Here is an 11,468-nt window from a genome sequence, read left to right on the forward strand (position 1 = left end):
GCTGCCGCACAGGGTCATCTGGGGACCCGGGCTCCTCCTGCCTTCGGAGCGCTGCCCTCATTCGGGCATCTTTTTGTCCACGTGGTTAGGAGGGCATCACACCAAGACATTTCTTCAAGCAGCGAGCTGGAGGAGGAAGTGGAAACGGGCGGTTTCCATGAGGGACATGACCCAGGATGTATGCACACCCGTGCCACTAACTCACTGGCCAGGCCTCGGGCAAACGGCCTCTCCTGGTCTTATTTTGGGGGCCTATCTGCTCAGCCCCAAATCAGGGATTTCATTTCAGAGTACAGGAGCGTGGACACAGGAGGACGGTGCAGGTGTCAGTCTCGGGGAGGCAGCCAGTGCAGGGCACACAGCCACTGACATGCACCCCAGAGGTTCAAGGGCAGCGGGAGGTGGGCGTTCGAATGAGGGAGGAGAGAGACCCGGCGTGAGAGGTCGAGGTGATGTGTGATGGTACTTGGAGGAGGCTGTGCCAAGCGGGGGCTGGAGAAGGGCGCTAAGGAGTCCTCAGTGTGGGCCTTGGTGGGTGTCAGTGGATGCCAGTCTGAATTTACCCATCAATTCCGCTGGAATTCATTCATTTAGCACCTGCTATGAGCCTAGCCCTGCATGGTGTGCTGAGGAGGGGTGTGTGTGTGTGTGTCTGTGTGTGTGTGTGTGTGTGTGTGTGTGTGTGAGCTGTGAAGACACGCTCAGTTCAGCTAAAAGCCATCTTGGTTTTTTCTCTGAATTCCTGCTCGAGAGGCTCTCCAAGCCCTGACCACACAGTCCCCGGTGTTACAGTGGCCTGTACACGTGTTGCACACGCATTTGCATTCCCCAAGGCAGGGTCCTATCCGCCTAATGTGTGTACCTGTCGCCTTGCCCAGAGTGGTGTCTGATTCATGTTAATCAGCAAAATGGATTAGTGCACACGAGCCCAGCCGCCATGCAGTGGGGTGGACGATCGTTTCACAACGCGTGAGGCAGAACCCTCACCGCCGAGCCCGGGATGGAGGCAGGCGGAGCAGCAGAGAAAGAGCGTGGCAGGTGCGCCCTGCTTTGTTTTATCAGCCCGTCCGTGCATGGTCGTGGGTGTAGAACAGTGGTCGGCAAGCTGCGGCTCGCGAGCCACATGCGGCTCTTTGGCCCCTTGAGTGTGGCTCTTCCACAAAATACCGACTTCTGCGCATGGGCCACGAAGTTTCAATCGCACTGTGTGTGCGTGCCCCGCACGGGTATTTTGTGGAAGAGCCAAACTCAAGGGGCCAAAGAGCTACACTCAAGGGGCCAAAGAGCCGCATGTGGCTCGCGAGCCGAAGTTTGCCGACCACTGGTGTAGAAGGAGCCCTGGTTCGTAACCTTGGCTGCCTATTGGAATCTCCTGGGAGGCGGGGGCGGGGTGAAGGGGGCTGAAAAAATACTGTTCTGGGTCTATTTCCCTGGTCTGGGGTCTGGTTTGCAGCCTGGGCATGCGGTTTGCAAAGCACCCTCCTGGCGATTCGAATGAGCAGCGAGGCTGCGAATCACTGCAGAGGGTAAGCCAGGTGAACTTCAGCAAAGCAGGTGGGGTGGCCCTTTCCCTGTCCCAGTCCTCCAGGGTCTGCTTTAGAGCGCCGTCATGCTCAAAATCAGCGGTTCTCAACCTTCTGGCCCTTTAAATACAGTTCCTCATGTTGTGACCCTCAACCATAAAATTATTTTCGTTGCTACTTCATCACTGTAATGTTGCTACTGTGATGAATCGTCATGTAAATATCTGATATGCAGGATGGTCTTAGGCGACCCCTGTGAAAGGGTCGTTCGACCGCCAGAGGGGTCGCGACCCACAGGTTGAGAACCGCTGCTCTAAATGCTACCAGAAGAAAAGCAGTAGTTGGCTAATGGGTGCCTAAGCGGACCGACCGATGGAGTGAGGCCCGAACTCCCTACCTCCTCGGCGGCGGCCAGCCCAGCGGGTTGCTCATGGCAGGTCATCCGCGGACACTTGTTTTTCTTGACGGGAGATTTGCTTTCAGAGGCTCCCTTTCCCAGAATGGGATGAAAAAAAAAAATCTGCTTTTCAGCCTCAGAATCCTCGCCATTTCTGCCTTTTCCAGATTGCTGACGAAGCAAGAACCCTTTCTGGGTTAAGTTTCTAGGCCACAGAATGTGCCATTATTGCCAAACCCTAATCGCCTCCTATTCCCTGGAGTGTGACCCAGTCTCTGCCTCGCCCTAAAGTTGTAACCGGGACCAGCCTGTGCCTCGGCGGGGCCCACAGAGCCCCGAGACACCGATGAGCTTTCCTCCCGACTTCCCACCCGTGCCGATCGATTCCCAGGCTCCAGATGTAGCTTCTCCCCGGGGAATAGCTGTGTTCTCTGCTGGCTCTGCAACCTGCATGGGGTGTGTCATTCGTGAAGCAATTTGGGGCACTGGTCCTCCCCCAGCTGAGTGTCACTGGCTCTGACTCCCACGTTGTCTCGATGGCACAGACAATGACTAAACGCAGGGAGTTTGTCTCATTGGGGGTCACACCAGGCAGCAGAACAACAACAAAAAAAATGCACCGCATCCGTTACATTTGCTAGACAAATGCGAAGTGCCATTATTGTAAAGGGAGAGCAAAGGCATCCTGTTCCCTTTCTGAATCTGCCGACCAATCAACGCCGTGATTGATGAAATTCAGGAGGACAGTGATCACCGATTGTAGCTCAGGGAGGTGGGCGGCGAGCACGCGGCCACAGCCCCGCGCCATCGTGGCCTCTCAGCGGTGACATCACTGCTGTTACCACTCAGCGCATCAGCGTGAACGGCTGCCAGAACCGCCGGTATCCTGGTGGGAACCAAATAGAGCAGCCACTTACGCGAGGCCTCTCCCCGGGGAGCATGCGTGCTGTTGAGGTTGCGTCAGCGGGCTGTGCGGATGAAATGACAGCTTGTCTTCAGCGAGGCTGTGTAGCCCTGTTTGTATCAGGGAGGCGTCCAAACACGCCAGTGCGGGGCCTCAGATGCTTTTGGTCATGGCGATACCAGCTGCCAATCGGAACCAAGAGTGGTGGACATTGCGTTGCTTCAAGTTATCTATAAAGCATTTCAATCACAACTGCTATGGACTTTAAAATAGTTTTTTTCTTTTATTGATTTTTAGAGAGAGAGGAAGGGAGAGGGATAGAGAGATAGAAATATCGATGAGAGGGAGACATCGATTGGCTGCCTCCTGCACACCCCCTACTGGGAATCGAGCCCGCAACCCAGGCATGTGCCCTGACCGGGAAGCGAATCCTGACCTCCTGGTTCATAGTGACGGTCAACCACTGAGCCACACCGGTCGGGCCTATTGCGGACTTTAAGAGGAAGGCGGAGTGGGAGGGCATGTCAGAGGTATGATCATTCGGAACGTGCTTGCTTTCCTCCATAGTCTGTAAAGGTGGTGGGGACAGGGTCTGTGTAAGCTGTTCACTGCTCAGCCCCTCACCCCGAAAATGGCAGCCTGTCACCGAGGCGTACGACAGCCCTGTGCAGTGGGGATGGGGAGCTGAGACTCGAGGGCTTGCGCCACCTGCCCAGGTCACTCAGGTGGTACGTGCCGGGTCTGGATTCAAATCCACTCTGTTTCCCCAACCCCTGTCCTTTGTGGTAGACCCACGTTTCCGGGCACTAGGGAATAAGAACACGCTTCCCTGCATTTCTCAGCACAGATGCGCACCTTTGGGGTTTTCAGCGCAACTTGGACACCACTCTCGGCCACCCCAGCACGTTCCCGTTCCCGTGACCCACTGTCGCGTGCGCACGTGGGCGCCAGGCTCGCCTGGTCTCACCCATCCCCTCTCTGCTGATTCTCGTCCTCCAAGTCATCATTAGGCTGAGAGGTTTTGGTCAAAGGCAACCTCTCAGTTTCCAGGGGCTGTTGGAACTGGATGCAGACCCTGCGCCCTCAGGCTGGCCCTCCCGGGGGCTGTGTTAGTCTTCTGGGGCCACCGTTAGTCTTCTGGGGCCAGCCTGGTGGCTTAGACAAGAGACATTTATCTCCTCCAATTTCCGGTGGCTGCAAGACCCAGATCAAGGTGTCGGCCGTGTTGGTTTCTCCCGGGGCCTCTCTCCTTGGCTTGACGATGGCCACCTGCTCGCTGTGCCCTCACCCCTGCCATTTCCCAGGGGTTGGACCAAACGCAGCCTCTTCCTACTGCCACAGCTTTGCGGGCAGCAGCGTGTAAAGCCAGCCCCCGAGCTGAGACAGTTAACCCAGCACCCATGGGGCGAGGTCCGGGCCATTCATCCTCCCAATTAGCTTCGGCTCCTGTCTCCCCACAGGCCCAGGGTCAGGACCGAATCCGCGGGTGCAATGTGACCCTTTGCAGAAGTGCCAGCTGCTGAGTGGGCGGAAATGAGATCATGACCGTCACTTCTTTCCTTGTAGGACGTCCCTTCCCAGGAGGTCCCAGGTGCTCCCCTGCCCAGAGCTGGTCACTGGGTAGTGGGGGCAGCATGACCCATTCTGGGGCTCGCTGTCCAGGCTGCACAAAGACAGTCATTACATCACAGCAGTGCCCAGGGAGGCCGGCACCAGGCGACCCCTACAGGGCAGAGGAAGGAGGGGAGGGCCTCTCTCTTCGCCGGGGGAGATGAGCTTACCTAGACTGAGAAGACTGGTCCCTGGTTGCTCAGGAAAAGGCTTTTCCTTAACAACAATGTGTAAGTTGTCCTCCACGGCTTGGAAGATGCTAGACCAGCGGTTCTCAACCTGTGGGTCGAGACCCCTTTGGCGGTCGAACGACCCTTTCACAGGGGTCGCCTAAGACCATCCTGCATATCAAATATTTACATGACGATTCATAACAGTAGCAACATTACAGTTATGAAGTAGCAACGAAAATAATGTTATGGTTGTGTCACAACATGAGGAACTGTATTTAAAGGGCCAGAATGTTGAGAACCACTGTGCCAGACGTTGTGCAACGTGCTTAAGCGCATCATCTCACTTCACACTCGCCCTGGGGTGTGGCCTCCACTGTGCCCCCCGTTCACCGGCGAGGATGAGGGGGTGAAGGGAATGAAGCTGGGGCTTGTGAATCCAGGATCGGAATCAGATGGTCTTACCCCCGCCCTTTGGGTTTCTTTATTAATTGTCTTAATGATAAAGGTGGCATGTCCCATTGTGACCAGAACATGATGGGACACTGATAGGCAGAAAGGATCAGTTAGCTCCTCGCCCCTCTCTGTTCCCAGCTGGTCCGACGTGACTGATGTTAAAAGCTTGGACCTGTGTCCTGCTGTGATCTCCATGCGTTTCACACACAAACACACGCCCACACGTGTGTCCACACACGCAGGGGTGGCTTTTCGTTTTCTCTTCTTCCCAATAATGAAAACATGGTTTTTCTATAACTTTTCCCCCCCACATGCCATTACGGGGACAGCCCTCTAGAGCAGTGCCCGCACCTCTGGTGAGCCTGGCGAAGGTGCGTGCAGCATGGACACTGAGCGCCATCCACCAGGCGCTCAGGCCGTGGTCAGAAGCAAAGGCACAAGAGGACTCGTTTCTGCGCTTTGCCCACTTCTGGTCACGTGGTTTCCCCTGGTCAGGTGGCCATCCTGACTATTCCCTAGAACAGTGGTCGGCAAACCGCGGCTCGAGAGCCACATGCGGCTCTTTGGCCCCCTGAGTGTGGCTTTTTCACAAAATCCCACGTGCGGGCACGCACGTACAGTGTGAAGTTGACTTAAAACTTTAAGTAAAGTTTATTAAGTTAATTTTAGGGAACGTTGTGGAGTGAAAGAAGATGTAGTATCGAGGATGGAGAAAGGTATGTTGAGATGGTTTGGACATATAGAGAGGATGAACGAAAGGAGATAGATGAAACAAGTATACAAGACAAGTGTGGATGGGGGAGTTGGAAGGGGTCGACCTCAGCGAATGTACCTCAATCAGATTGAGGACGTTTTTAGCAAAGGCCAGCTTAGGAGTCCCCTCATTAAGTTCTTAACAACGTACCTACCTATATAGTTTCAGTTTAAAAAATTTGGCTCTCAAAAGAAATTTCAATCGTTGTACTGTTGATATTTGGCTCTGTTGACTAATGAGTTTGCCGACCACTGCCCTAGAAGGTCCCCTGGTTTAAGACAGGGCTGGGGGGCCCTGGCTGGTAGCTAAATGGTTAGAGTGTCAGCCCTTGTACCGAAGGGTCACGGGTTCCATTCCGGTCAAGGCCAGGTACTGGGTTGCAGGCTCGATCCCCAGTCTCTTGTGTTGGGGAGGCAACTAATCGATGTGTCTCTCTCACATCAATGTTTCTCTCTCTCTCTTCCCCCTCCCCCCCACCTCCCTTCCACTGTCTCTGAAAATCAATGGAAAAAATATCCTCGGGTGAGGATTAACAAAGAAAAAAAAAAGAAGAGGCTGGTGGAAAGGGTCCCGGTGTCGGTGTCACTTCTGCGGAAGGTCTGGCGGCGATGTCCGTGTAGGACATAAAAAAATGACGCTCTCCACCACCTCAGTGAGGAATGACGCTGAGCGCCCCGGGGTGCCCCGCACCCCGACATCCTGCCTCCTGCCCCCAGACAGCTCTTCCTCGACATCTCCGCTCAGAGGCCATTCCCCTCCCTCAGAATGAATGGCTTCTCTCTCTCCTTTCGTCCCGCATCGCGCTGCTCACGGGCTGGCTCCGTTAATACTGTGCTTCCCATGTATTGACGCGTGGAATCCGCGATGCATACGCTCATTTGCATGGCAGTCTCCCCGGGCCAGGCCGCTCTGCACCCGCCGCCTGGTAATTGCTGATGATAAATACCTGCTGAGTGAGGGCCTAGGCGGGGCTCTTCGGCACCGGAAGGCTTGCTAAACCCTTGCCCTTCTCATTCTAGAACATTCTCTGCTGTTAGTGTCTCTCCTCTCAAGTAATCATCTTTGCCTAATTGCTCCCTGTACTCCAGACACGATTCCTACCCCCCACCCCTGGCTTAAAGGACAGAAAAGAAGTGGGTAGCTGTTCGTGTTAACTTAAGATGCCTCTCAGTTGCCAGCCAGTTGTGGGAGAATTGTGTCCCTTTCAAAATCTGGCACGATTTGAGAGAGCACTTTTATTCTCACCCCCTCCCTGAGTGGGCTGGTAGGTGGTTCAGCACCTTAACAAGGGAGTGAGGAAAGGCGTTTGAAATTCAAGTGTGTCTGAAGTTGCATGAAAATGAGGATCAAAGACAGGCTGGGAGGTGTGGCCAGGGCGGGGCCAGAACCCCAGGTTTGGTCCTGAAAGGAACCAGTTGCTTCCCAGGAGAGTCCTGGGGACCCCAGGAAGGCCAGAGACAGGTCGGAGAAGCTGGTGAGAGTGAGGCGCAGAGGTGGCCGGCCAGGGCCAGGCAGGAGGTGGCGGGAACTGGAGGCTGTGGGTTCCCAAGACAGAAGGAGCCGACCTCCATCCCAGGAAGATGCCAAGGCCCAACCCTTCAGGAATAGAGACCGCGGGCCACAGGGGAGCATTGTGGGGGCTCTTCCACGTGGTCATGGCTGGGGGAGCTCTGACCTGCCAATGCTGCCTGTCCAGACTCGAGTCCAGAGCAGCTGTTAGCGACAATGCACCCTGCACACAGGACCACCCCGCCCTGCAGGGGGCGTGGGTGAGGGCTGGGACAGGCGTCTTCAAAAGGAAAGGCTCTGCCTCAGGTGCTCCTCAAACCTCTGTTCCGTGACTCTCAGCCCCACTGTTTAACAAAACCACCTGAGATGTGTCTAAAAAATGCAGCTTGCTGGTCCAGAGAGGCCAGCTCAGTGGACTGGGGTGGAACCCGGAAACCTGCACGTTAAACCAAGGCCCCGGGTGGTTCTGATGCAGGTGGCCCAGGAACCCTGCTTTGGGAACCAGTGCCGAGCACCCACTTCTTCTTTTTTTTTTTTTAATTGCTAAAAGTATTACAAAGGGTATTACATATGTGTCCTTCCCCGCCCCCCCCCCCACCCTTGACAATCCCCTGGCCTCCCTTACCTCCCAGTGTCTTATGTCCATTAGTTATTCTTATATGCATGCATACAAGTCCTTCGGTTGATCTCTTACCCCCCTCCCTCCTGCCCCCCAACCCTCTCTGGCCTTCCCGCTGCAGTTTGACAATCAGTTTGAGGCAGCTCTGCCTCTGTATCTATTATTGTTCAAAAGTTTATAATGGTCTTTATTATCCATGAATGAGTGAGATCATGTGGTATTTTTCCTTCATTGACTGGCTTATTTCACTTAGCATAATGCTCTCCAGTTCCATCCATGCTGTTGCAAATGGTAAGAGTTCCTTCTTTTTTACAGCAGCATAGTATTCCATCGTGTAGATGTACCACAGTTTTCTAATCCATTCATCTACTGATGGGCACTTAGGCTGTTTCCAGATCTTAGCTGTGGTGAATTGTGCTGCTATGAACATATGGGCGAGCACCCACTTCTTAAACTGGAATGTGCGTCTGCCTCACCCGGGGGGTCTTGCGGAAAATGCAGGTTCTGGTCCAGCAAGTCTGGGGGTGGGAGCCCAGAGGCTGCCCGGCTGGCAAGCTCCAGGTGACGCAGGTGAGGCTGGCCCGTGGCTCACGGAGAACCGCTCACAGAAGCTGACCCCAGGCTCCGAACTCAGGCCCACTGAACCGGAAGCTCTGAGGCCAGGGCCCAGCCTCAGTTTTAGCCAGACCTCCGTGATCCGGAAGTCTGAGAGCCACTGCTAAGCCACGGAGGAGCTTAAAGACACGGGCTGGCCCTCTCTGTGCTGTCTGTCTCTGTGCAGAGGTAGAAGCGAGTCCATGTGGGAGCCAGGAAAGCAGAGGCGACTGCCCCGGGGGAGGGGGGTAACTATGCCCTGGGTGGGCGCTGAAGGAGAGGGTGCGAGAAGCCAGGGGGCCCTTCCCGGGTTGGGAACAGCCCTCTGTGGCCCCTGCCCTGCCTGTGTCCTCAGTGACCACCGGCCTTCCCAGGCCAGAGGAACCCCTCTGACTTCAGGCCGCGGTCACCAGGCAGGCATTCCTTCTCTTGCCTCCTGTTCCCCTGCACTCCTGGGGCGCAGGAGCGAGCCCTGGGGAACATGGTCTGTGACAGTTCCTCCAGGATCAGCCACGAGGGGCTGATCTTGACCGTGACCAGGTCAGGGCGATACCTGGAGGTGGCATTTAGGGGAGTGGCTGGCAGGGCAGAGCTGAGAGCCACCGCCACCGTTCCCGGTGCATATACGACCGGCTCGAGACAGATGAATGTCACGGTGACTTTAAATTACACTCTGGACTCGGTGACTCTGTGCTCAGTTGCTAAGATGTAGAGTCGTCTGCTCAGCCCTTAAAGGTATTTGCTAAGCACTGGTGTGAAAGTAGGTCACACAAGTTAACCCACCAGCACCAGCCAGCAGGCAACGCTCGCGTGAGCCCAACCCCCAGTCCTGGCTGTTGGGGTCCCCAGCACGAAGGGGTCCGAGGCCTTCAGGGAATCCTGAGAGGCTGGGCCGCCCTCCCCACCGGGTCTGACTGCTGGGGGGAGAGGTGCTGTGCTCAGAGCAATTAAAGAGGAAGTGGCCTCCTTCGAGCAAAGGGACTCAGAGTCAGGGTTCCTGACAGCGCTTGGGATGCTGTGCTCACACTCGCCCAACTTAGCGAAATCCCAGCTTCCCAAGTGCACCATCCTCCCCGCCCCCACCCCCCCTCGTGAATCGTGCGCTTGATGATTCATTTGGGGACAAAGGGAGAACCGACCTCCAGGACCAGCATTTATGGGAAAGTCCCTGCTCGCCCCAGGCGGCTCCTCTGTCTGAGGGTCCGTTAGCGTAGGTTGGGGATTCCAATGGAAGAGCCATTACCCTTTCCTTCTTCCCACTTCTGGGCACCGGGAAGGCACACCTCAGGGCAGGCCCTGGGATTGGATCAGTGTCGTCGCAGACAGGGCCTCTGTGGTTGGAGAAGCAGCCCGCGGTCTTCCTTCCTCCTGGGGCAGCTGGGAGCTTGGTTTCACGGGAGTGTGGGCGGGGCGGGCGGAGGCCAGAAGGGACCGGGTGGAGAATTAGGCAGGCGGATTTGGTTCTGGGGGCGACTGTCCTCCTCTAACTCAGCCTGTGCCCCTGCTCCCCCCCCAGCTGGTGCTGCCGGAGTACTCCATCCACAGCCTCTTCTGCATCATGTTCCTGTGTGCGCAGGAGTGGCTCACGCTGGGGCTCAATGTCCCGCTGCTGTTCTATCACTTCTGGAGGTAAGGGCTGGGCCCGGCTGCCCTTCCCCGTTTCTGTGCGGGTGGCCGCCCCAGAGACGACGACCCCCCGACGGCCGGCCAGCGGGAGGCTTTCTTCCACCTCCTCCCGGGGGAGAACCTTCTCCAGCGCCTGCTTCCCCGCTTCTTAGGCAGCAAGTCCCGAAAGGAAGGCTCTGTGCAGGCCCCACCGCCCACAGCCTCACCCGGGGTCAGTGTGAGAAGCAGCGACAGCACCATTCAGAATAGGAGCTGGAGCGGGAGAGGCAGCCAGTGTCTGTGCACCTGGAACGTGACTTTGGTATAAGGAAGAGCAGGAGGGGCTTGTCTTACTTTTTCTTGAATCCCTGACAGGGTCTGGCCTGGCCTGGCAATTCGTAAGCGCTCAGACAAGGAAAAAAAAAGGAACGAGGAGGGAGGGGTCCTTTAAAATGAGAGTCCCACCCAGCAGGCAGCCGGTGTGGCTCAGGGGTTGAGTGTCATCCCATGAACCAGGAAATCCCAGTTCGGTTGCCCGTCAAGGGCACATGCCTGGGTTGTGGGCTCCATCCCCAGTACGGGGCGTGCAGGAGGCAGCCGATCAATGATTCTCCCTCATCATTCATGTTTCTATCTCTCTTTCCATCTCCCTTCCTCTCTGAAACCAATAAAAATTAAAAAAGAGGGTCTGGGTAGAGGTCAGTATTTAGGCCGAGTGATGGCTGACTGAGGTAGGACTGTGGTCCAGTGGCTTCGAGCAGTGAGCACGGCTCTGTCTGTCCACACCTGCACCTGCTCTGATACCTGTGGGTACGCACCGCAGGCCCCTCCCCCAGCCCGGGAGAAGCGGGCCCTGCCAGGTGCCTCCCAGGTCCCACAGGTGACTCGGTCTTCCTCCTGTCGGAGCAGCTTGGCCAGTGGGTGAGGTCACCAGGGCATCTGCAGCTCTGAGTCCTGGGAGAGCCGCCATCTGCGAGGAGAGAGCGCCTGGGCCGCTGTTAGTTTCAGGCCGGGATCCGAGCCGAAGACAGATAACTGCCTGGCAGGGCTTCCTGGAGGCAGTCACCCTCGGGAGGGCTGGGCCCCGGGGACTTCAGATGCCCCTTCTCAGCCTCAGAGCCAGCAACGCCATGTCCTCCTCCCCCGCAGGTACTTCCACTGCCCAGCGGACAGCTCCGAGCTGGCCTACGACCCGCCAGTGGTCATGAACGCAGACACCTTGAGCTACTGTCAGAAGGAGGCCTGGTGTAAGCTGGCCTTCTACCTCCTCTCCTTCTTCTACTACCTGTACTGGTGAGCGTGCGCCCTCCCGGAGGGTCTGACTCC

The 11,468-nt window shown here is 56.3% G+C and overlaps 1 protein-coding gene and 1 long non-coding RNA gene across 3 annotated transcripts in view; both read left to right on the forward strand.

The window, feature by feature from the left end:
- Positions 1-3,137, forward strand: part of LOC106726153 — an 8,779-nt gene extending 5,642 nt beyond the window's left edge. Inside the window, exon 3 of the long non-coding RNA XR_001362182.1 lies at positions 3,122-3,137. This is a non-coding gene — a long non-coding RNA (uncharacterized LOC106726153). The remainder of the gene's footprint in view (positions 1-3,121) is intronic.
- Positions 1-11,468, forward strand: part of CNIH3 (cornichon family AMPA receptor auxiliary protein 3) — a 124,837-nt gene that overhangs the window by 110,871 nt on the left and 2,498 nt on the right. Inside the window, exons 4-5 of one of the 2 annotated variants that reach the window (XM_005866500.2) lie at positions 10,054-10,166; positions 11,292-11,435. In XM_005866500.2, the coding sequence (XP_005866562.1) occupies positions 10,054-10,166; positions 11,292-11,435 (257 nt within the window). The remainder of the gene's footprint in view (positions 1-10,053; positions 10,167-11,291; positions 11,436-11,468) is intronic. The other variant, XM_005866501.2, reaches the window with a different exon arrangement.

This window comes from Myotis brandtii, unplaced genomic scaffold (genome assembly GCF_000412655.1).
Source record: "Myotis brandtii unplaced genomic scaffold, ASM41265v1 scaffold231, whole genome shotgun sequence".
NCBI lineage: Eukaryota > Metazoa > Chordata > Mammalia > Chiroptera > Vespertilionidae > Myotis > Myotis brandtii.